Below are 26,709 nucleotides of genomic sequence, written 5' to 3'. Positions count from 1 at the left end.
CATATCTATCTCCCTACCTTATATCTGTATAGGTCATATCTGTCTAATGTCTGTCTCCCTACCTTATATGTGTATAGGTCATATCTATCTCATATCTATCTCCCTTCCTTATATCTATATATAGGTCATATCTATCTCATATCTATCTTTCTACCTTATATCTATATAGGTCATATCTTTCTCCCTACTTTATATCTATATAGGTCATATCTATTTCATATCTATCTCTCTACCTTATATCTATATAGGTCATACCTATCTCATATCTATCTCCCTACCTTATATCTATATAGGTCATATCCATCTCCTTACCTTATATCTATATAGGTCATATCTATCTCATATCTATCTCTCTACCTTATATCTGTATAGGTTATATCTATCTTCTTACCTTATATCTACATAGGTCATATCTATCTCATATCTATCTCTCTACCTTATATCTATATAGGTCATATCTATCTTCTTACCTTATATCTATATAGGTCATATCTATCTCATATCTATCTCCCTACCTTATATCTATATAGGTAATATCTATCTCATATCTATCTCTCTACCTTATATCTGTATAGGTTATAGCTATCTTCTTACCTTATATCTATAATAGTCATATCTATCTCATATCTATCTCCCTACCTTATATCAATATAGGTCATATCTATCTCATAATTATCTCCCTATGTTATATCTGAATAGGTCATATCTATCTCATATCTATATCCCTACCTTATATATATATATAGGTCATATCTATCTCATATCTATGTCCCTACGTTATATCTGTATAGGTCATATCTATCTCATATCTATCTCCTTACCTTATATCTATATAGGTCATATCTATCTCATATCTATCTCCCTACCTTATATCTATATAGGTCATATCTATCTCATATCTATCTCCCTACATTATCTTGATATACAGTAGGTCATATCTATCTCATATATATCTCCCTATCTTATCTCAACAGTATATAGGTCATATGTATTTCATATCTATCTCCCTACATTATATCTATATACAGTAGGTCATATCTATCTCATATATATATATCCCTACCTTATATCTATATAGGTCATATATATCTAATTTCTATCTACCTACCTTACATCTATATACAGATGTAGCCAACTTTATCTTGACTGTTTCTCCGCCGAGACGGGCGTTTAGCCACGCTAAGGCGATAGCTGAGTTTAATCACAGGCAGGCGCGTTGAGACGATCTAGATACTCATCATGCATTACACATCTCCACCACTGTGTGGCTAATGCTCCACTAATCCAGTACTTTCGATCGTACAGTATAGCGGCGGATTGATCTACAGCTCTGGCAATACTGTAGGCGTAACGGGAAGCGGTGGAAAAAGTATGGAGTACAGTACTGTATGTGTATGGAGACGCAACTACAGTAATTGTGTAAAAGGAATAATGTACAGTACAATGTATAAACACCGTGCTTTTTAAAATATAAAATATATGAGCGTCTGAGTTCGCTAATGCATAATGGGAATGGAGGACTAGCAGGAGGCGGAGGAAAACACCGTGCTTTACAAATGCGAGCGTCCGAGTCCTCTAAGGCATAAACCAACAGCAATGGGGCGAGGGCCGGGCGCTGTTTGCAGTACTTTCACACATGAAATTAGAAATCTCTCATGAGGCGTCGTGGGCTAGGGGTGAAGGCTCCCACCTCCCTCACTGGGGGTCCAGGGTTCGAGACATGATGTGCTTTCTTTCTTTTTTTTTTTTCTGTAATAATGCACTGTATTATTTTATTTACATTGTAAGACAGTCAATGGAAGGATGCACACAGGTTTCACATAAATCAAAGTACATCTGCAGGAGCGATTCTTTACGCTAAATGCACCCAAACAGCGTGAATGAAATGAGTGTATTCTGGCGCTACCAACTAAGCAAAACAGTACTGTAGATCTTCAGCGTTTGTGCATTGCACAGGACCTGAATTTCCTCCCTGTGCAGGCCCCCAGGGGGGAAGGGCGATGGGGGTAGGGGGGAGACGATGAAAAATACTGTGCCTTTGAAATGCAATTACATGAGCGTCCGAGTACACTACGGCATACTGTAAACCAACACCAATGGGAAGGAAGTGCCAACCTTATTTTTAATGTGTTCCCGTGACATTCACTTTAACATTTTTTTTTTCTCTCCAATACAGTACATCCAATGGAAGGATGCACACAGGTTTCACATAAATCAAAGTACATCTGCAGGAGCGATTCTTTACGCTAAATGCAACCTACAGTACGGTACTGTAAGTGAGCAAAATAGTACTACAGTGGGCGTTTGTGTATTGCACATGACCTGCATTCCCTCCCTGTCTACTGCATGATCTGTGCAGGCTCCCATGGGGGAAGGGCAACAGGCTAGCAGGAGGCGGAGGAAAACACCGTGCTTTACAAATGCGAGCGTCCGAGTCCTCTAAGGCATAAACCAACAGCAATGGGGCGAGGGCCGGGCGCTGTTTGCAGTACTTTCACACATGAAATTAGAAATCTCTCATGAGGCGTCGTGGGCTAGGGGTGAAGGCTCCCACCTCCCTCACTGGGGGTCAAGGGTTCGAGACATGATGTGCTTTCTTTCTTTTTTTTTTTTTTTTTTTCTGTAATAATGCACTGTATTATTTTATTTACATTGTAAGACAGTCAATGGAAGGATGCACACAGGTTTCACATAAATCAAAGTACATCTGCAGGAGCGATTCTTTACGCTAAATGCACCCAAACAGCGTGAATGAAATGAGTGTATTCTGGCGCTACCAACTAAGCAAAACAGTACTGTAGATCTTCAGCGTTTGTGCATTGCACAGGACCTGAATTTCCTCCCTGTGCAGGCCCCCAGGGGGGAAGGGCGATGGGGGTAGGGGGGAGACGATGGAAAATACTGTGCCTTTGAAATGCAATTACATGAGCGTCCGAGTACACTACGGCATACTGTAAACCAACACCAATGGGAAGGAAGTGCCAACCTTATTTTTAATGTGTTCCCGTGACATTCACTTTAACATTTTTTTTTTTCTCTCCAATACAGTACATCCAATGGAAGGATGCACACAGGTTTCACATAAATCAAAGTACATCTGCAGGAGCGATTCTTTACGCTAAATGCAACCTACAGTACGGTACTGTAAGTGAGCAAAATAGTACTACAGTGGGCGTTTGTGTATTGCACATGACCTGCATTCCCTCCCTGTCTACTGCATGATCTGTGCAGGCTCCCATGGGGGAAGGGCAACAGGCTAGCAGGAGGCGGAGGAAAACACCGTGCTTTACAAAGCTTTACTGTAATGTGCATAGACCTCGCTTACAGTATCTCTGTGTATTTTGGCTAGGGGATTGTGACGCTCCTTCAGCATCGCCCCGTAGCCTGCACAGCTTATGCCATTTCTCATTCCATACCCAACTGCTGCCTGCCACGAGGTGGGGGTTCAGGAGGTGGGGGTTCATGGGTAGTGGTCGTTTTGACAGTGTGCTATGCGATTGAGTCCGGTGTACCGTAATACTGTATGCAATCCTACAGTAGCTTATCCCTCCCCTGTGTATTTTGGCTAGGGGATTGTGACGCTCCTTCAGCATTGCCCCATAACCTGCACAAGGGTTCAGGGGCGGCGGCCATTTTGCCAGTGTGCTACAGTATGTCATCGAGTCCGGTGTACCATAATATGCATACTGTGTATTTTAGCTAGGGGATTGTGACGCTCATTCAGCATTGCCCCATAGTCTGTACAATCTGGACTATTACTTGCTCCGTAGCCTAGGGCCTCTGTGGGGCAAGGAGTCATAGGTGGTAGCCATTTCTATTCAGTCTGCCCAGCTACAGAATTGTATGTGTACTGTGTACGGAGCATAGTACCTTAACCTGTATAGAACCTGCACATTATGGTACACCGGACTCGATCGCATAGAACCGCTCATGCAGCTACTGTATGCCCTGGTTTGCAGTATGTGAATAAAAAAAATAATAAAGTGTCTGAAAAAAACTACAGTAACATGCATTCGTACAGTACTTAAGGAATCGAACCCTGGACTCTGAGTATAGGAAGCGAAACACTTCACCACTTCGCCGCAGACAAATGTATAAATCCGTTGGTTTTGATTATGCTGTAATGGCTACGGGATTAGGACGATAACACTGTAGAAAATTCCTAATCTTGAGAGGCAATAGTGAACTTGTAACACACATCCATTTGCGACAGTGTACACTACTGGTTTTACAGTACTGTGTTTTGTCTGCGGGACTTGCACGCTCACATACAGTATTCATAAAGTATTGTAGATGGATCATATACTGTATGCTGTACTACTGTATTTGCGTCGGTGTCGTACTGTATATACTGTACAGTACTGTATTAAATAATGCAGCGTAATGAGTACAGTATTTGCTGTATGCAGCGTAATGAGACGCCTTAGTAAAGTAGTCCTTATTATGTATGTCAGTATTGTATTTTACGGGAGACCACACGCATGCGCAGTGGTGATTGTAAAAAGCGACATCTGGTGGCTGATCGCAGGTATTACACGTAAAGGTAACGCCAAACGTCAAATGTCTGTCTCCGTGCGATTAGATAGCCTCTCTGTGGCTAGGCGCGCCTCGCTACGCCACAGTACGCTGCGTATGGTCGAACGGGACAACCGCCGCGGCCACTCAAGATAAAGGTGGCTACATCTGTAGGTCATATCTATCTCATATCTATCTCCCTACAGATGTAGCCACCTTTATCTTGAGTGGCCGCGGCGGTTGTCCCGTTCGACCATACGCAGCGTACTGTGGCGTAGCGAGGCGCGCCTAGCCACAGAGAGGCTATCTAATCGCACGGAGACAGACATTTGACGTTTGGCGTTACCTTTACGTGTAATACCTGCGATCAGCCACCAGATGTCGCTTTTTACAATCACCACTGCGCATGCGTGTGGTCTCCCGTAAAATACAATACTGACATACATAATAAGGACTACTTTACTAAGGCGTCTCATTACGCTGCATACAGCAAATACTGTACTCATTACGCTGCATTATTTAATACAGTACTGTACAGTATATACAGTACGACACCGACGCAAATACAGTAGTACAGCATACAGTATATGATCCATCTACAATACTTTATGAATACTGTATGTGAGCGTGCAAGTCCCGCAGACAAAACACAGTACTGTAAAACCAGTAGTGTACACTGTCGCAAATGGATGTGTGTTACAAGTTCACTATTGCCTCTCAAGATTAGGAATTTTCTACAGTGTTATCGTCCTAATCCCGTAGCCATTACAGCATAATCAAAACCAACGGATTTATACATTTGTCTGCGGCGAAGTGGTGAAGTGTTTCGCTTCCTATACTCAGAGTCCAGGGTTCGATTCCTTAAGTACTGTACGAATGCATGTTACTGTAGTTTTTTTCAGACACTTTATTATTTTTTTTATTCACATACTGCAAACCAGGGCATACAGTAGCTGCATGAGCGGTTCTATGCGATCGAGTCCGGTGTACCATAATGTGCAGGTTCTATGCAGGTTAAGGTACTATGCTCCGTACACAGTACACATACAATTCTGTAGCTGGGCAGACTGAATAGAAATGGCTACCACCTATGACTCCTTGCCCCACAGAGGCCCTAGGCTACGGAGCAAGTAATAGTCCAGATTGTACAGACTATGGGGCAATGCTGAATGAGCGTCACAATCCCCTAGCTAAAATACACAGTATGCATATTATGGTACACCGGACTCGATGACATACTGTAGCACACTGGCAAAATGGCCGCCGCCCCTGAACCCTTGTGCAGGTTATGGGGCAATGCTGAAGGAGCGTCACAATCCCCTAGCCAAAATACACAGGGGAGGGATAAGCTACTGTAGGATTGCATACAGTATTACGGTACACCGGACTCAATCGCATAGCACACTGTCAAAACGACCACTACCCATGAACCCCCACCTCCTGAACCCCCACCTCGTGGCAGGCAGCAGTTGGGTATGGAATGAGAAATGGCATAAGCTGTGCAGGCTACGGGGCGATGCTGAAGGAGCGTCACAATCCCCTAGCCAAAATACACAGAGATACTGTAAGCGAGGTCTATGCACATTACAGTAAAGCTTTGTAAAGCACGGTGTTTTCCTCCGCCTCCTGCTAGCCTGTTGCCCTTCCCCCATGGGAGCCTGCACAGATCATGCAGTAGACAGGGAGGGAATGCAGGTCATGTGCAATACACAAACGCCCACTGTAGTACTATTTTGCTCACTTACAGTACCGTACTGTAGGTTGCATTTAGCGTAAAGAATCGCTCCTGCAGATGTACTTTGATTTATGTGAAACCTGTGTGCATCCTTCCATTGGATGTACTGTATTGGAGAGAAAAAAAAAATGTTAAAGTGAATGTCACGGGAACACATTAAAAATAAGGTTGGCACTTCCTTCCCATTGGTGTTGGTTTACAGTATGCCGTAGTGTACTCGGACGCTCATGTAATTGCATTTCAAAGGCACAGTATTTTCCATCGTCTCCCCCCTACCCCCATCGCCCTTCCCCCCTGGGGGCCTGCACAGGGAGGAAATTCAGGTCCTGTGCAATGCACAAACGCTGAAGATCTACAGTACTGTTTTGCTTAGTTGGTAGCGCCAGAATACACTCATTTCATTCACGCTGTTTGGGTGCATTTAGCGTAAAGAATCGCTCCTGCAGATGTACTTTGATTTATGTGAAACCTGTGTGCATCCTTCCATTGACTGTCTTACAATGTAAATAAAATAATACAGTGCATTATTACAGAAAAAAAAAAAAAAAAAAAGAAAGAAAGCACATCATGTCTCGAACCCTGGACCCCCAGTGAGGGAGGTGGGAGCCTTCACCCCTAGCCCACGACGCCTCATGAGAGATTTCTAATTTCATGTGTGAAAGTACTGCAAACAGCGCCCGGCCCTCGCCCCATTGCTGTTGGTTTATGCCTTAGAGGACTCGGACGCTCGCATTTGTAAAGCACGGTGTTTTCCTCCGCCTCCTGCTAGCCTGTTGCCCTTCCCCCATGGGAGCCTGCACAGATCATGCAGTAGACAGGGAGGGAATGCAGGTCATGTGCAATACACAAACGCCCACTGTAGTACTATTTTGCTCACTTACAGTACCGTACTGTAGGTTGCATTTAGCGTAAAGAATCGCTCCTGCAGATGTACTTTGATTTATGTGAAACCTGTGTGCATCCTTCCATTGGATGTACTGTATTGGAGAGAAAAAAAAAAATGTTAAAGTGAATGTCACGGGAACACATTAAAAATAAGGTTGGCACTTCCTTCCCATTGGTGTTGGTTTACAGTATGCCGTAGTGTACTCGGACGCTCATGTAATTGCATTTCAAAGGCACAGTATTTTCCATCGTCTCCCCCCTACCCCCATCGCCCTTCCCCCCTGGGGGCCTGCACAGGGAGGAAATTCAGGTCCTGTGCAATGCACAAACGCTGAAGATCTACAGTACTGTTTTGCTTAGTTGGTAGCGCCAGAATACACTCATTTCATTCACGCTGTTTGGGTGCATTTAGCGTAAAGAATCGCTCCTGCAGATGTACTTTGATTTATGTGAAACCTGTGTGCATCCTTCCATTGACTGTCTTACAATGTAAATAAAATAATACAGTGCATTATTACAGAAAAAAAAAAAAAAAAAAAGAAAGAAAGCACATCATGTCTCGAACCCTGGACCCCCAGTGAGGGAGGTGGGAGCCTTCACCCCTAGCCCACGACGCCTCATGAGAGATTTCTAATTTCATGTGTGAAAGTACTGCAAACAGCGCCCGGCCCTCGCCCCATTGCTGTTGGTTTATGCCTTAGAGGACTCGGACGCTCGCATTTGTAAAGCACGGTGTTTTCCTCCGCCTCCTGCTAGCCTGTTGCCCTTCCCCCATGGGAGCCTGCACAGATCATGCAGTAGACAGGGAGGGAATGCAGGTCATGTGCAATACACAAACGCCCACTGTAGTACTATTTTGCTCACTTACAGTACCGTACTGTAGGTTGCATTTAGCGTAAAGAATCGCTCCTGCAGATGTACTTTGATTTATGTGAAACCTGTGTGCATCCTTCCATTGGATGTACTGTATTGGAGAGAAAAAAAAAAATGTTAAAGTGAATGTCACGGGAACACATTAAAAATAAGGTTGGCACTTCCTTCCCATTGGTGTTGGTTTACAGTATGCCGTAGTGTACTCGGACGCTCATGTAATTGCATTTCAAAGGCACAGTATTTTCCATCGTCTCCCCCCTACCCCCATCGCCCTTCCCCCCTGGGGGCCTGCACAGGGAGGAAATTCAGGTCCTGTGCAATGCACAAACGCTGAAGATCTACAGTACTGTTTTGCTTAGTTGGTAGCGCCAGAATACACTCATTTCATTCACGCTGTTTGGGTGCATTTAGCGTAAAGAATCGCTCCTGCAGATGTACTTTGATTTATGTGAAACCTGTGTGCATCCTTCCATTGACTGTCTTACAATGTAAATAAAATAATACAGTGCATTATTACAGAAAAAAAAAAAAAAAAAAGAAAGAAAGCACATCATGTCTCGAACCCTGGACCCCCAGTGAGGGAGGTGGGAGCCTTCACCCCTAGCCCACGACGCCTCATGAGAGATTTCTAATTTCATGTGTGAAAGTACTGCAAACAGCGCCCGGCCCTCGCCCCATTGCTGTTGGTTTATGCCTTAGAGGACTCGGACGCTCGCATTTGTAAAGCACGGTGTTTTCCTCCGCCTCCTGCTAGCCTGTTGCCCTTCCCCCATGGGAGCCTGCACAGATCATGCAGTAGACAGGGAGGGAATGCAGGTCATGTGCAATACACAAACGCCCACTGTAGTACTATTTTGCTCACTTACAGTACCGTACTGTAGGTTGCATTTAGCGTAAAGAATCGCTCCTGCAGATGTACTTTGATTTATGTGAAACCTGTGTGCATCCTTCCATTGGATGTACTGTATTGGAGAGAAAAAAAAAATGTTAAAGTGAATGTCACGGGAACACATTAAAAATAAGGTTGGCACTTCCTTCCCATTGGTGTTGGTTTACAGTATGCCGTAGTGTACTCGGACGCTCATGTAATTGCATTTCAAAGGCACAGTATTTTCCATCGTCTCCCCCCTACCCCCATCGCCCTTCCCCCCTGGGGGCCTGCACAGGGAGGAAATTCAGGTCCTGTGCAATGCACAAACGCTGAAGATCTACAGTACTGTTTTGCTTAGTTGGTAGCGCCAGAATACACTCATTTCATTCACGCTGTTTGGGTGCATTTAGCGTAAAGAATCGCTCCTGCAGATGTACTTTGATTTATGTGAAACCTGTGTGCATCCTTCCATTGACTGTCTTACAATGTAAATAAAATAATACAGTGCATTATTACAGAAAAAAAAAAAAAAAAAAAGAAAGAAAGCACATCATGTCTCGAACCCTGGACCCCTAGTGAGGGAGGTGGGAGCCTTCACCCCTAGCCCACGACGCCTCATGAGAGATTTCTAATTTCATGTGTGAAAGTACTGCAAACAGCGCCCGGCCCTCGCCCCATTGCTGTTGGTTTATGCCTTAGAGGACTCGGACGCTCGCATTTGTAAAGCACGGTGTTTTCCTCCGCCTCCTGCTAGCCTGTTGCCCTTCCCCCATGGGAGCCTGCACAGATCATGCAGTAGACAGGGAGGGAATGCAGGTCATGTGCAATACACAAACGCCCACTGTAGTACTATTTTGCTCACTTACAGTACCGTACTGTAGGTTGCATTTAGCGTAAAGAATCGCTCCTGCAGATGTACTTTGATTTATGTGAAACCTGTGTGCATCCTTCCATTGGATGTACTGTATTGGAGAGAAAAAAAAAATGTTAAAGTGAATGTCACGGGAACACATTAAAAATAAGGTTGGCACTTCCTTCCCATTGGTGTTGGTTTACAGTATGCCGTAGTGTACTCGGACGCTCATGTAATTGCATTTCAAAGGCACAGTATTTTCCATCGTCTCCCCCCTACCCCCATCGCCCTTCCCCCCTGGGGGCCTGCACAGGGAGGAAATTCAGGTCCTGTGCAATGCACAAACGCTGAAGATCTACAGTACTGTTTTGCTTAGTTGGTAGCGCCAGAATACACTCATTTCATTCACGCTGTTTGGGTGCATTTAGCGTAAAGAATCGCTCCTGCAGATGTACTTTGATTTATGTGAAACCTGTGTGCATCCTTCCATTGACTGTCTTACAATGTAAATAAAATAATACAGTGCATTATTACAGAAAAAAAAAAAAAAAAAAAGAAAGAAAGCACATCATGTCTCGAACCCTGGACCCCCAGTGAGGGAGGTGGGAGCCTTCACCCCTAGCCCACGACGCCTCATGAGAGATTTCTAATTTCATGTGTGAAAGTACTGCAAACAGCGCCCGGCCCTCGCCCCATTGCTGTTGGTTTATGCCTTAGAGGACTCGGACGCTCGCATTTGTAAAGCACGGTGTTTTCCTCCGCCTCCTGCTAGCCTGTTGCCCTTCCCCCATGGGAGCCTGCACAGATCATGCAGTAGACAGGGAGGGAATGCAGGTCATGTGCAATACACAAACGCCCACTGTAGTACTATTTTGCTCACTTACAGTACCGTACTGTAGGTTGCATTTAGCGTAAAGAATCGCTCCTGCAGATGTACTTTGATTTATGTGAAACCTGTGTGCATCCTTCCATTGGATGTACTGTATTGGAGAGAAAAAAAAAATGTTAAAGTGAATGTCACGGGAACACATTAAAAATAAGGTTGGCACTTCCTTCCCATTGGTGTTGGTTTACAGTATGCCGTAGTGTACTCGGACGCTCATGTAATTGCATTTCAAAGGCACAGTATTTTCCATCGTCTCCCCCCTACCCCCATCGCCCTTCCCCCCTGGGGGCCTGCACAGGGAGGAAATTCAGGTCCTGTGCAATGCACAAACGCTGAAGATCTACAGTACTGTTTTGCTTAGTTGGTAGCGCCAGAATACACTCATTTCATTCACGCTGTTTGGGTGCATTTAGCGTAAAGAATCGCTCCTGCAGATGTACTTTGATTTATGTGAAACCTGTGTGCATCCTTCCATTGACTGTCTTACAATGTAAATAAAATAATACAGTGCATTATTACAGAAAAAAAAAAAAAAAAAAAGAAAGAAAGCACATCATGTCTCGAACCCTGGACCCCCAGTGAGGGAGGTGGGAGCCTTCACCCCTAGCCCACGACGCCTCATGAGAGATTTCTAATTTCATGTGTGAAAGTACTGCAAACAGCGCCCGGCCCTCGCCCCATTGCTGTTGGTTTATGCCTTAGAGGACTCGGACGCTCGCATTTGTAAAGCACGGTGTTTTCCTCCGCCTCCTGCTAGTCCTCCATTCCCATTATGCATTAGCGAACTCAGACGCTCATATATTTTATATTTTAAAAAGCACGGTGTTTATACATTGTACTGTACATTATTCCTTTTACACAATTACTGTAGTTGCGTCTCCATACACATACAGTACTGTACTCCATACTTTTTCCACCGCTTCCCGTTACGCCTACAGTATTGCCAGAGCTGTAGATCAATCCGCCGCTATACTGTACGATCGAAAGTACTGGATTAGTGGAGCATTAGCCACACAGTGGTGGAGATGTGTAATGCATGATGAGTATCTAGATCGTCTCAACGCGCCTGCCTGTGATTAAACTCAGCTATCGCCTTAGCGTGGCTAAACGCCCGTCTCGGCGGAGAAACAGTCAAGATAAAGTTGGCTACATCTGTACCTTATGTCTGTATAGGTCATATCTATCTCATATCTATCTCCTTACCTTATATCTATATAGGTAATATCTATCTCATATCTATCTTTCTAGTTACCTTATATTTGTATAGGTCATATCTATCTCCCTACCTTATATCTGTATAGGTCATATCTATCTCATATCTATCTCCCTACCTTATATCTATATAGGTCATATCTATCTCATATCTATCTCCCTACCTTATATCTGTATAGGTCATATCTATCTCATATCTATCTCCCTACCTTATATCTATATAGGTCATATCTATCTCATATCTATCTCCCTACCGTGTATCTTTATATGTCATGTCTATCTACGGGTTGGGTATGAAATACCGGCTGTCAGCATGCCAACAGTTACAACACCGACTGCGGCATCCCGACACTGTTTACGGGTAAGTATTTTACCCCTCTCCTGCCCCCTGCCATAACCCTTGGGGGGTGCCATCTAGGGCTAACCTGTGGGGAGGTGGCGGCTACGGCTAACAACCCCCCCTAGTGCATATACCCTGATACTCACCTTCGACTTTCCGGCAGTCTGTGTTCCGGTGTCTGTCTCACAACCGACAGAATACAGGCCGCTGGGACGCCGACCACATCCCCAGTCTCCTATTTATTATTCTTTTATTAACAGTTTCTTCGATAGCGCAGCAAATTCTGTTGCGCTTTATATTTGGAAACAACAGAGATAAAACAAAACTGGGTAATAACAGTCATAGAGGCAGGAAGGCCCTGCTCGCAAGCAGGGGTGTAGCGAGGGTGGCTCCAGTAGAGCGCGGAATAGTTAGAGGGTGCGCTGTCACCCACCCACACACCCTTCCCACGGGCCACTGTACTGGCAGCCACAGAACAGGAGAAGCAGGGGGCACACACTGACTCGGAGACTAGGTAGGGAACAGGGCAGGCCAGAGGCGACAGCAGGAGACACTGACAGCCGGTACATGCCGGAGCTCTGCCCACCCTCTTTATATGTCTCACTGTCTGCTTGTAGCTGTGCAGCAGGGTTACTTCTGTCCTGCCCAGGCTGCTGTGCCATCTCTCTGCCCCGGCTGCTGCAGCACTTCTCTCTACATTGATGTTGCAGCACCTCTCTCTGCCTCTGGAAATTCTGGGACATTATTTTCATTGAAGCATAGTGGGATTATCAAGTCTGGATATCAGTTATAGGGTTAAGGCATTGGGGACTATGAAAGAGTATATGTGGGGGTGGGGGTGGGGCAATTTTGATGCAGTATTTTCATTGAGAGTTTAGGGAGGGTTTGGGTATGTTGGGGGGTCACATTTGGGGCATTATTTTAATTGAGATATTTGGAGATTATCAGATTACCATGAGCTCCACAAGGTCTACAACCACCCTTGTCACGAATTTAGGATTTTTAAATAGTGTTTCTTTTCAAATGTAACATTCCACCACGTGTTGGCTAGGCCTCCAATTCAGTATAGGGGAGGGTGGCACCAAAACATGCCCTTGCTCCGGGCACCTTGGTGCCTAGCTACACCTCTGCTATCTCACATACAGTATTTCTGATATTTATGTATTTATTTCTTTATTTCATATCTATCTAAGGGCAGATTAGATGGGCCAAGATCTTCTTATCTGCCAATAATTCATATGTATCTAAGATGGTGCTACTCCCTAAACTTTTGTACACTTTCCATAAGTCACCCGTACTTCTCCCCTCTGCTATTTACAGACAGAAAAACTATCTAATTTCTTCCCTTGCTGTGTGTTCCCTCCCTCACACGCAGGTTCTTGACTGTCATTTCCCTGATGGTTTGTTGTAACAGCTTCACTGGGTTACTGCTAATCCTTACCGTACTCTTTTAAAAGAAGTGCTAGTATTGTGGGGTTGAAGGGGGAGGAGCTTAGAATTAAAATGACAGTAGTTTGAGTGCCAAACTCCAGCCCATCTTGCAATCCCATGGTCCAGCGTCCCACAGCCTGCTTCAGAGAAAAGGATTCAAAGGTAAGTGACCAAAAATCCTCTTTTTGCAATTTAAGCTGAAAGTTGTCAAAAAAGTCTGTCATGGCAAGTTTGACTGCGCATTTAGACTGTTCTAACTTAACAAAAAATTAATATTGCGTTGGTCCATGGTGGCTGTGCCACTACCAATTCTTAAAGAACTGGTAACGCCATCGCCAAGGGGCCACGCCCGATAGCCATGCAATAACAGCCACGGGTGGGTTTCTTTGCCTTAGGTTCCCAAGCCTGAAATTGGGTTTCTTTTGCCTTAGGTTCCCAAGCCTGAAATTGGGTTTCTTTTGCCTTAGGTTCCCAAGCCTGAAATGGGGTTTCTTTTGCTTTAGGTTCCCAAGCCTGAATTTGAGCTACTTTATGATTCTCAAGCCAGAGCTGTTGCTTTAATTCATGGCAACAGAATTTTCATCAACGCTCACCACAGTTACTGTTTACTGTTAGCCTCTACCACCTCTGATGGGAGGCTGATCCACTTTTGAGGCCGCACCGCCGGTTTTGGTAACGGGGCCTGTCCAGTATGATTTTAAGCTGATGTAATATCCTGCTGTCCACCCTCAGCTTTAAGATCCTCAAAGACCTGGGCAAAATACTGGGGGTCAGCATGGAAGCGGAGCATCTTTGCACTCATTAGGTTGATAACATAGAGGCAACGATTCCAAAAGGCTTCCTTCGAGCATTCAACAGGGAACGGCATCAGTGGGTAGGAGAGCTCACTGCCCACGTATGCATAGGATACATACAGACATGTTGATAGACTTGCTATTAGCTCCCACTCGCTGAGCAGCTCGGATGACATGACCTCTCGGCAGAGCATGTAGAGAAACGCTAGATTGGTCGGAGTGATGAAACTGACATTCCGCCAGTATTGATAGAGGAAGCTGTCTACAGTGGTTATCCATAGAGCAATATATGTTGGTGATAACTCCACAAATTCTTTACACCTGCGGCAGAGGAACTCCATTAGACAGCTGAACAGGTCGCTGGTCGATGCCTGCACCGTATTGGATTTTGCAGGTGAGCGCACTTCCTGGTCTCTACCAGGTTCCTTGTCAGGAGCATCATGTGAGGCCTGTATTAAGGCTGGCAGATCCACACAGGATAGCATGGAATCCTTCCTGCTCTCAGTGATGAGGTGGGTAATGTTGGTTCCACCCATTTGGCCTTGCCTCCTCTTAGACATGAATCTCCTAAAGCGCGCGATGAGCGAACGTCTCTCGGCAGGTCTTGCAGTCTCGCTGTTCTCAGTGCGATGGTTCCCACTTGAGTCCTCATCAGGCCGCCTCGCCTTGCGGCTGCACGGAAATGGCATACAGTTCCACATTCTTATTCAAGGAATGCCAGCAAATCCGGTGTCTGTAATCTGTGGTGAGTCTGATTGTAGAAAGTTATCCAATAGCTACGGTCTGTTTCCAGCACGTGACTGATGCTGCCCGGTTCAACACTAGGCAGCAATTGAGTCCAGCAGGTCGTAATCAGAGGTTTTCCATGCTTACTGTGGCATTGTGACATCACTGTGATGCAACTGAGCTGGTGATTGTGATGCGTTGTTTATGCAAATGAGCTGGTGACTTTTGTGCCTTTATATGCAAATGAGCTACATGTAGGCAATTCAACAAGTGCTGAAAATTGGTGAAAATGTAGAAGGTATTATCCCCTCATTACAGCCCTGTAAGGGAGGGAATATGTGTAAAATAAATAAATAATAAGATATTTTGAATAATCTGAGAGATAATTAGTTGAAAATAAAACAAATACAAAATTATTTCCCTTCAGCAATGGATCCATAACGCTTCTCCTACTCTTTCTGTGTTTTAAGAAAAATGATTCTTCCTTTTTAATATGAGATAACGTCAGATGCTTTCATGTCTGTGAATGTAACGCTGAGATAATAGCGGGTCACTGGCTATGTCAGCTGGCACTGAAGTAATAATGTAACAGAAACTGAGGGTGTATGGCTGAATATTGGACATTTGGTGGATACATGCGATGGATGCTTAGAATCAGCACCTGATGTATTTTCTTAATAATCTTGTGCCTATCCTTGATATGTAGTTTATTTTCTTATATAATGTAGTATTGGTAAAACTGACCCTGTAGGTAAGTGCACAGTGGATGACACGCTTGTATCCTTCTAATGAGACACCATACCTCCCAACTGTCCCGATTTTTGAGGGACAGTCCCGTTTTTTGGATAGATAGATATGACCTATATAGATATAAGGTAAGGAGATAGATATGACCTATATAGATATAAGGTAGAGTGATAGATATGAGATAGATATGACCTAGGACTGGACTCCCCTAGGACTGGACTCTGGTGTGGAGAGGAGTGTAATGGCCGCTGAAGAGGAGCCAGTCTACGCAGACAGGAGGAGCAGGAAACGCTGAAGAGTGAAGACAGAAGAAGCAGTTACAGAAAAAAAGGTAAGTGTTTTATTTTTATTATAAATGTTTAAAATAATTATTTAATAGTGTTTATTTATTTTAACTTTACTGGGGTTTAGATAATGGTAGGGGGTGGGGCGGGGTATGTGTATGGGGATTTAGTTGTGTGACCGACGGAGTACCGACGGCTATATCCCGCCCCCTCTAAATTTGACAGTCGGCATGCCGACTAGCAGGGACTATTCCCACTTGTGGATGTCCACGACACCCATAGAGTCACCAACCACCCCGAAGCACGGCGAGCGCAGCAAGGCCGCAAGTGGCTTGTTGCGCTGGCCCCCCCGCCGGCATTTCTACGCCAGGATCCCACGGTCAGTATGCTGACCGACTGGATCCCCAGCGGCGGTAACGCACACCCAACCATGTATATGTAGGTGTGTGACTCTGTATCAGGTAGCGGGGGGTATGCAATTATCTAAAAAAAAATTCACCTAGACGAAAAAATTTAGGTGGTCATTCCGAGTTGATCGCTCTTTATTTTTTTTTCGCAACGGAGCGGTCAGTCGCTAACGCGCATGCACAATGTCCGCACTGCGACTGCGCCAAGTAAATTTGCTATGCAGTTAGGTATTTTACTCACGGCATTACGAGGTTTTTTCTTCGTTCTGGCGATTGTAATGTGATTGACAGGAAGTGGGTGCTTCTGGGCGGAAACTGACCGTTTTATGGGTGTGTGTGAAAAAACGCTGACGTATTTTTGAAAAACGCGGGAGTGGCTGGAGAAACGGGGGAGTGCCTGGGTGAACGCTGGGCGTGTGTGTGACGTCAATCCAGGAACGAAACTGACTGAACTGATCGCAATGGCAGAGTAAGTCTCGAGCTACTCAGAAACTGCTAAGAAGTGTGCTAATCGCAATATTGCGATTCTGTCGTTCGCAATTTTGAGAAGCTAAGATTCACTCCCAGTAGGCGGCGGCTTAGCGTGTGCAATGCTGCTAAAAGCAGCTTGCGAGCGAACAACTCGGAAGGAGGGCCTTAGCTTTGTGCTGTTTTTAGTCCGAATGGTGATTCGCCCTATGCAATAGCAGGGCCATTTTTTTGCCTAGGTGAAAAATGCGGCACGGGCGGAAAACACGTGGATCGGGAAATCCATGTGTTTTCCGTCGAACCGCAGACCATTTTCGCCGATTTTGAGGCATTTTTCACCAATGCCTTTTCACTTACATAAAGAGGGGAAAAGATATCGGCAAAAATGGCTCTAAAATGGACGAACACGGTTCGTAATTGAATATTTAGGGGGGTGAATTCATTAACTCCAAAACGATCAAAGCTAATTGTATATTTGGCCCGCACTATTGTATTATAGCTGCTGCCTGCTCTCTCTCTCTCTCTCTCTCTCTCTATATGTATTTTTTTAGATTAAATTCTAAACATATATTTTGTACATTGCAGGTATTGGCACCTGGTGAGGACCTTCTGTCGCTGTCCGATTGGACCAATTGGAGTAAAGTAATAGTGAGTTATTTTTTTTTTGTTTAATGCATTTTCCCACTGTCTGTCACCAACACTCTCTCCCCAGGACAACCCCCTGCCTATCTCCCGCTGCTGTTCCCCAGCATCACCCTCAGCCATCACCCACTATCAGTCCCCAGCGTCACCCTGTAAATCTACCAGTGTCACCCCTGCCCATCTCCCACTGCCTCTCCCAAGCGTGGTTACCCTCTACCTCACCCCAGTGTCACCCACTGCCCATCTCCCACTACCTCTCCCAAGCACGGTTACGCTCTACCTCACCCCAGTGTCACCCACTGCCCTTTCCCAACATCACCGTCTCCCTCTCCTCAGTGTCACCTTATACCACTGCCTCTCCCCAGCGCCACCCTCTATCCATCCCCAGTGTCACCCACTGCCTCTCCCCAGCGCAGTTATCCTCTACCTCACCCCAGTGTTACCGACTGCCCATCTCCCACTGCCCTTTCCCAACATCACCGTCTCCCTCCCCTCAGTGTCACCCTCTACCACTGCCTCTCCACGGCCGTTATGCTTTATGTCTCCCCAGTGTCACCCTCTGCCCGTTTTTTGTTGCCTTTCCCTACCGCCCTTTAAAATATGAATTATATTATTTATTATATTATAATTTATTATTATGTAGAATTCCTACATTAATTATAATATGAACATATATTTTGTACTTTGTAGGTATTGGCGAAGGTGAGGACCTACTTTCAATTTCCGATTGGATAAATTGGAATCAAGTAATAGTGAGGTAAGCTTACTTTTTTATGTTTTTTTTTTTGTTTAATGCGGTTTCGCACTGCCTTTCACCCACATTCTCTCCCCAGTGTGACCACCAGTCCATCTTACGCTGCCTTTCCCTAGCATCATACTCAGCATCACCCACAGCCAATGGAGTGTCTTTTCTTATTTCCCATGTGCTTAACAAGGGAAATAAAAAAGGGCATCCCCAACTGAACTGCAGTTTCCACTGTAACCGCAGGTCAATTGGTTATGCCCTTTATGGTTACCCTCGTTAAATGCTTAGGGTAATGGAAAAAAGACGCTCCATTAATACCTATGGAGCTACGCATAGCCAATCACAGAGACGTTGCCATCTTTAACCCTGGATGCCTACATGGAACGAAGAGGACCATTCAGCTCTGGATTTGGTTGAGTATATATATATATATATTTTTTTTTCATTATTATTATTTTTACAGGTAACGCATTTGGATTCTACTTGACAAGGGGACCGATGCGACGTGAGAAGGTAGGTAAGTATGTGTGTGTATGTACTGTATGCTTTAATAAAATTGTACTGTCACGGTGTGTGTGTACTGTGTTTATTTTAATATTTCTTTGACTCTTGGAACTGCAGGTACAAGCGAGCCCTTTAATGTCCCACATGCTGGTACTTGTGGTTCTTCAAGTACCAGCATGCGGGGGAGGCTTGCTAGGACCTGTAGTTCCTCAAGTCAAAGACAATATTATCTTTTTTTTAACACAACTATCAGCCCAGCACCCACAGCCCAGGGGTGCTGGGGACAGCCCCGGGCTTCATCCCTGGCCCTTGGGTGCCTGGAGGGGGGGGACCCCTTTATTTAGGGGGTCGCCACTCTTCCATTGCTCCCCGGCCAGGGATGACTAGTTGGGGGAGCTAAATGCTTTGGCCCTGTGGACCGATATAAACGTGTCCCCGGGCTGTGGCATTACCCCCCTGGCTAGTGGAGCCCGGTGCTGGTTTCAAAAATATGGGGACCCCCTACATCTTTTGTTCCTCGTATTTTTTAAACCAGGACCGGTCCAAGAGCCCAGTGCTGGTTGTTAAAATACGGGGGACCCCTACGCAATTTTCCCCCCGTATTTAAGCAACCAGGACCAGCTCACAGGAGCCCGGGGCTGGTTATACTTAGGAGGGGGGATCCCACGTCATTTTTTTTTTTAACTATGCCTTTTTTTGACACTGAAATCCACACGGACCTCACTGATCCGTTCAGGGCTTCTACCAACTCAACTATAAAAAACAGGTGTATTTAAAAAGAGTTCATGTGTAAAATTTAGAGGGACACTCTCTGTGAAAACCCTACTACAGGGATTTATTGATTCCTCTTTACCCCAGACTAACCCAGATTGACTTACCTAGGAAATCTGGGACAGTATTTTCAGGGCCGGCAACAGAAATCTTGGTGCCCGGTACAGTGATATCCCTGGGGTACTCTCAGATTATTTTATATATATATATATATATATATACACACAAACACACACACATACATATACAGTATGTATGTATGTATATATGTATGTATATATATATATATATGTATATGTATGTATGTGTGTATATATATATATATATATATATATATGTGTGTGTGTGTGTCATGATCCGGGTAACTGGACGCCATTACTTACAATTCAGAAGTCTCCTGAAGCTGGCTCAGCGGTTCAGGGCCGTATCTCATCTGTGTTGCTGATGTCCACACTCTACATTTCTCTCCTGCCATCTTGCAGCACTGTCACAGCGGCCTCATTTTAAATCTCAGAATGGCATCTCCAGCCTTCTGTGGCCTTCGCCGCCGTTCCAATTTTCCTAGTATAAAGATTTCTCAGTGTAACGTCTCATGCCTGCCGCGGGCTCCGCTGTCATCCATGTGGTTCCAGTATGCAAGTTGCCAGTGTGGTGCCTCCTGCCCTCCGCGGTCTCCGCTGCCATTGCCGCTGAATCTCCATGTGGTTTCCCAGGCTGGCTTTCCCTCCAAGTGCTAACACGGGCGCAGCCATGTTGGTTTCAGTCACATGCTTCAGTTCCCAACAATCCGCTGCTCTACTGAATCTGCATAATTGCTCAGCCAATGCCTGCCTTGCTGCAGGTATAAGTATCCTGTGCCTGAACCAGGAAATTGTCAGTGCTTTGGTTGTCAAACCCTGTGTACCGGACTCTCCTCCTTGTGGTTGTTTCTGCTCAGGTTTTCCAGCTCCTGCTTCCAAACTCCACTAGAGACCCGCACCAGCCTACCACCTTGCGGTGCAGCCTGACTCCTGGCTATTGCTAACACCAGCTTCCAGCATTCAGCTTCCAGCGGTGCCCAGTCAGCCATTGCATTCTACTCCAGGCTATTACTAACACCGGCATCCTGCATTCAGCTTCCAGCGGTGTCCAGCTTCCAAGAATCATCGTTGCTCCGCCATCGATTATCAACTAACCATCGATCTTCAGAATAATCGAACTCTAGCTTAATTTGTGCATAATAATTCACAGTTCATCATCTGTCCCGGTTCCACCCGGCATACTCGGCAGTCTACTCTCATTCAACAATAGTACCAGCTTCCAGTGAAACACCTGCTGTCCAGTTCCTATTATTATTTCACTATTCTGCAGACAGGTCTTGGTTGAGGACATTCCATCTCCAGGTCTATTAGAACTGTACCTGATATTACCACACCCACAGGCATCCTCTATTCTGCAGCACTTCAAGGAACTGTGTCTTGTTTCCATTTGCTCATTCCATACTGAATAGTACTGCTGATGTATTTTTAGAACTGTGCTTAATAAAAACCCATTGACTTTTACTGATGTTGTCGTGGTCACGCCTTCGGGCACTGGTACTGCAAGTCCACCTGCATGTCTAAGGGTCTGATACAGCCCTCTAAGTTTAAGTACATCTCAGCCCCTACAACTGAGGCTTCCTCTCGTCAGCCCTAGCCCTCAGTTGTGACTATATATATATATATATATATATATATACATATATATATATTGAAGTGCAACGGATTTTCTGCGAAATATGTATTCTTACTCACTCACACAAACCACAGCCTTTATCTTCCTCCAACACACCCCACAATCTGTCTGTCCCCAATGACTCCATGCTGTATTCCCAGCTCCCAGACCTCATCCCAAAACCATTTGTCCCCTCACCAAGCCACTCTTACCCTGGGGAGAGACTCACCTGTCCTGCACTCCCCAGTACCCAGATCCGAACACCACACAACACTAGAAGAGGTCAGCGCAGGGCACGGGATTCCCGGCTAGCGGATCTGCTGCCATGTCACTGCCTGCAACAGAGCTGGACCTGATAGAGTGGGTGCACAGTCACTGTGTGTGAGAGTCTCCTGTCACTCTGAGACTGCGGCCACACTGCCTACAGCTCACTGCCCTATTTAGACAAGACATTCAAATCCCTGCCAGGCACTAAGCGGCATATCCTTGGGGACCCTCTGATCCTTGGGGCCCGGTACAGGTGTCCCCTTTAACCACACCTGTTGCTGGTACTGGTTGTATTTTACAACAATTTCACCTCGGTTATTGCTATACCATACTAATGGATACCTACTATAAATTGTATGTTTTACCTTAATAAAATCTTTTTTTATCCTCTATATTAAATGGTACTAATAAAAAGTAGTTTCAACTACTACAATCATATCTAATTGAAGCATGCCCCAAGTAGGAGTTTTCTTGTGTTACTCAAAATCATTGATACCTATTGGATCTTCTGCCCATCTCCCACTTCCTCTCCTCAATGTCACCCTCTGCCTGTCTCACAGTGCCTGTCCCCAGCGTCATACTCTACCTTTCCCAGCATCACCCTCTGCCCATCTCCTACTGCCTTTCTTTGGTGTCACCATCTATCCGTCCAACACTTCTTCTCCCCCTCACCCACTGCCTCTCCCTAATTTCACCATTGCCCATCTCCCACTGCCTTTCCCCGGTCATTATCCTCTCCCTGTCACCCACTGACTCTCACCCTCTCTGTCACTCACCCTTCTTTCTTTTTTATTTAAGTTCTTATAGTTGTATTGCTTTACCCTGTCACAGGAGTTGCCCTGGTAACCAGCAGTGCTATACATACTGGCAGCAGTGGCTTCACCCACCACTCACACCAATGTTGCTGTGTGCCCTGTGCACAGACTATTTTGTAGCCTATCCTATTCAAGTGGATGCGAGTCTAAAGGACCTCTCCCCCCACCCAAGACCAGCCATGCGCATTTTTTGTTGCTCAGCTTTAACTTGACCGATTGAAGATGACACAAAGTGCTGGATGTAATGCTGTAAGAGATGATTGGAGCTGTGAGACCCCGGCTGATTTTGCACGTTTTTTTTAAAGCGGCAATCATTTGCAAGGCATAACCATGACGCAGGTAATATACAGCTGTTAAAATCTACATATCTCCTAAAATTTCTGGTATGTGTGTTCCGTCTTTGATGTATATTTCTAAATCTCATAATTCATCTTTTATTTGGTTGAAGTGAGTTGAGATCATTCATATCCATGTGTAAACAATACTTGTATATTTTTCCTAGATCTACCAATACCTAAATGGTGTTACGTTTCCATTGTTACAATGGAAGGGAAAAAAAAATTATCAGGCTGGCAAAACAAGAAAAGAAAGGCAGCAAAAGAGGAGGCCCTCAAAAAACAAGCTGGTGCACTTTATAATTATATAAAAAAAGCAAAAAGTACTATTGACAACACACAAACTGAAGACATTGAATCTGGTACTTCTACAAGTGAGAACGTCCAGTTGGATGAAGACCAAGAAAGTACCTCTACAATTGAATTATCACGAAAAGAAGAAAGTCTACCAATTACTTCAACAAGTCAGTACCCACAACTGGAAGAAAATGTAGCTAGCACTTCTGAAACTAGCCAAGATCTGTATGGCATAACAGAAGAAGATATAGCGACAGGAGACGAAACAAACCAAACAGGGGAAGAAACAAATTTACCATTATCATCATCGCATTCTCTTCAGTTAGAGAATCCAGCTAAATGGCCCAAAATCACAGACAAAATAAGAATGATTCTTATAGAAGCAGGCCCTATTCAGAAAAAAAACATTGTTTACCCTATGGATGCCAATAGACGGAAGTTCAGCAACACGTACTATAATCGTAAAATGGAAAATGGTGAATTACTGCCAAGGCCTTGGCTAGTTTATTCAGCAGATAAAGATTGTGTTTTTTGCTTCTGCTGCAAATTATTTTCACCATCAGATACAAGTGGCTCTTCCAGCTTTGTATCTATGGGCTATAATCGATGGCAGAGTTTATCCAAAGCTCTTCATGCACACGAAACAAGTCTGAGTCACATACAACATTTGAAGACATGGTATGACTTACAAAAAAATCTGAAGAATAAGTCCACACTAGATTCCCAAAATCAACGATTGTTCGAACTAGAAAAGAAACATTGGATCGATGTAATAACAAGACTTATTGAAATGATTAAATATCTTGGTTCTCAGTGTCTTGCACTAATAGGTTCATCTGATAAAATCTACCAGAAGAACAATGGACATTTTCTGAAACTAGTGGAACTATTTGGAAAATTTGATCCTGTTATCGCTACTCATATAGAGAGAACAATCCGGACAGAATCGAAAGTTCATTATTTAAGCAAGGATATTCAAAATGAAATGATTGAATTACTGGGCAATGCCATCACAGAAAAGATTGTTTCTTCTATCAAGGAGGCCAGATATTTTTCAATCATTCTGGACTGTACACCAGACATTAGCCACACTGAGCAAATGACTGTTGTCATACGTTTTGTTTCGTGCAAGGAAAACAATGTTCTAATTGAAGAACACTTTTTGGGTTTCCTTGAAGTGGATAATTCAAGTGGTGAAGGCTTGTGTGAGATCATTCTGACTAAAATGTCTTCCTGGAATCTTAATATAGAGAATATTAGAGGACAAGGCTACGACAATGGTGCCAATATGCGAGGAAAAAAGATTGGCTTGCAAAAATTAATTTTAAACAAGAACCCACGTGCCTTCTATGAGCCCTGTGCTGCTCACAGCCTTAATTTGGTTGTAAATGATGCCGCCAAAGTCAATTGTGAAACAGTCAGCTTTTTTGGAACTGTTCAAGAGATATTTAAGTTTTTCTCAGCATCTGTGAAGCGTTGGGGAGTTCTCAAGAAACATATTTCGTCCTTGACACTTAAGCCTGTATATGAAACAAGGTGGGAAAGTCACATTGATGCTCTACGGCCACTCAGATATCAAACTGGAGAAATTTATGACTCGTTATACGAAATCTTTTGTGATGAAAAATTTGATAGAGATTCAAGAAATCAAGCCAAGAATTTCTGCTCCAGTTTAAAGGATTTCCAATTCTTGTGCTCCCTTGTACTATGGCATGACCTGCTAAATCATATTAATCCTGTGAGCAAGATGCTTCAAAATGCTGGGGAAAATATTTCCATTGCTTTGACTGCAATTGATAATTTAAGAGTTTTTGTTTCTGACTACCGCACAGATGCAAGTTACGAGTCTTTGCTTGAAACTTCCAGACAGCTATGCCAAGATCTTGATGGGGAGCCTCAATTTAAACCTGCTTCAAAAATATGTCAAAGAAGAAAGGCTACACAATTTGATTATGAGCACGCAGATGAATACCCTCAAGCTCCTGCAGATGTATTCCGAGTTAATTTTTTCTACACTGTTTTAGATGTAGTGATGTCATCCCTCAAGGAAAGATTTGAACAGTTGCAGCAACATACCAATAGATTCAAGTTTTTATATGACCTAAAGAACATTGCTGAACAAGACAAAGAAAATTTGAGACAGCAGTGCATTAACTTGGAAAACCACTTATCAGATGGTGGTAACAGAGACATCAATGGAAACAAATTATTCGATGAACTGTGTGCCTTCAGGGATCTGTTTTCAACAGAATTGGAAAATTTAGAAAATCCATATGAAGCAATTAAGTTTATACATTCCAATGAACTGTCATTCCCAAATTTAAAAATTGCATTCAGAATATTACTAACTCTTCCGGTTAGTGTGGCAAGTGGAGAAAGATCTTTTTCCAGGTTAAAATTAATAAAAAACTATTTGCGATCAAGCATTTCACAGGAGAGGCTTGTCAGTCTCTCAATGGTTGCTATTGAGTGTGATGTTTGTGACCAGCTGAAAATTGAAGAATTGGTATCAAAGTTTGCAAGTATGAAAGCACGCAGGGCTAAATGGCTGTAACCTGTTCCCATAAACCCTGAGAATGCCATGATCACTTCAGCTAAAGTATCTGGACATAAAGCTTCTTCACTGGTTGAATACCCAAAGTACAGTATAAGCCTAGACTATATAAATAAATGTTGTTTAGTTATTTTGGTACTGTACTTTATTTGCACTAAACAAATTATGATAAGGCCACTATCTCTCACTGTTATAGGATATACTGGAAATAATGTACCTCAGTATTAGTCTTTATCTTCTGAACTCCCCACTAAAGTTTGTCATTTTAAGTTAATACTTATTTAAAAATAATTTATTATTCAATAAATGTTTGCTGTTTGCAATGTTTTACCTCTCTTTGTTGTAGTTTATTATATGAGTTGAATACATACATAGTGTTAAAAATGGAAAACTTAAAACAGGAAGGTGTAATTTTTTTTAACATCTCTTTATTGGAACATTAAACAAAGTCAGCATAGACACGAGTTCAATCACTTATTTTCCAACATATTGCACATTACATTTGAAACTATGAAATATTGTAGTTAGACATGTCAATAGGACATATTTGGGGATATGTTTAGCATCCTGGCTGTCGGGGTGCCAGCAGTCATGGGACCAATGCCGGAATCACGACCCCAATCAGTAACACAAAATGCCGCCATCACGAAGCTAAGTATGGGGGGTTAGCCCTAGCCACCACCAAGCAAGGGTTATCCATAGCCAACACCCAAGGGGGGTAGCCCTAGCCACAACCCCCAAGGGTTAGGGTGGGCGGGATAAATATACGTAACCCTCCGCTGTCAGGATGCCGCTGTTGGTCATGTGATTGCCAGCATCCTGACAGCTAGCAAATCATGTATTCCATTTGTAGAAGGGCGCTAAATTTATTGTTTGCAGGAGGGCGCCGAACACCCTAGCACCGGCCCTGGTCATATCCATCTCATATCTATCTCCCTACCTTTTATCTTTATAGGTCATATTTATCTCCCTACCTTATATCTGTATAGGACATATCTATCTCATATCTATCTCCCTACCTTACATCTGTATAGGTCATATCTATCTCCCTACCTTATAT

General features: G+C 44.0%; 2 protein-coding genes across 2 annotated transcripts; one reads left to right on the top strand and one right to left on the bottom strand.

Annotated features, from left to right (window-relative positions):
• Window positions 1-14,144: 14,144 nt before the first annotated feature.
• Window positions 14,145-14,955, bottom strand: LOC134944041 (cyclin-dependent kinase 5 activator 1-like). Its single transcript, XM_063932580.1, has one exon. The coding sequence runs from the start codon at window positions 14,953-14,955 to the stop codon at window positions 14,299-14,301; it is 657 nt and encodes a 218-aa protein (XP_063788650.1). The 3' UTR covers window positions 14,145-14,298.
• A 19-nt stretch (window positions 14,956-14,974) lies between these two features.
• On the top strand, window positions 14,975-25,649 carry LOC134944040 (zinc finger MYM-type protein 1-like). Its single transcript, XM_063932579.1, has 3 exons — window positions 14,975-15,140; window positions 18,360-18,371; window positions 22,966-25,649. Exons 1-3 carry the CDS (start codon window positions 14,975-14,977, stop codon window positions 25,647-25,649), a joined length of 2,862 nt encoding a protein of 953 aa, XP_063788649.1.
• The last annotated feature ends 1,060 nt before the right edge of the window (window positions 25,650-26,709 follow it).

This window comes from Pseudophryne corroboree, chromosome 7 (assembly GCF_028390025.1).
Source record: "Pseudophryne corroboree isolate aPseCor3 chromosome 7, aPseCor3.hap2, whole genome shotgun sequence".
Taxonomy (NCBI): Eukaryota; Metazoa; Chordata; class Amphibia; order Anura; family Myobatrachidae; genus Pseudophryne; species Pseudophryne corroboree.
The sequence above is the reverse complement of the archived record's forward strand: the minus strand, read 5'-3'. Positions and strand labels throughout refer to the sequence as shown.

What these genes read in the sequence shown, in the direction of transcription:
- LOC134944041 (XM_063932580.1), bottom strand. Translation starts at nt 14,955, where the DNA reads ATGTCTAAGAGGAGGCAAGGCCAAATGGGTGGAACCAACATTACCCAC.
- LOC134944040 (XM_063932579.1), top strand. Translation starts at nt 14,975, where the DNA reads ATGAGCGAACGTCTCTCGGCAGGTCTTGCAGTCTCGCTGTTCTCAGTG.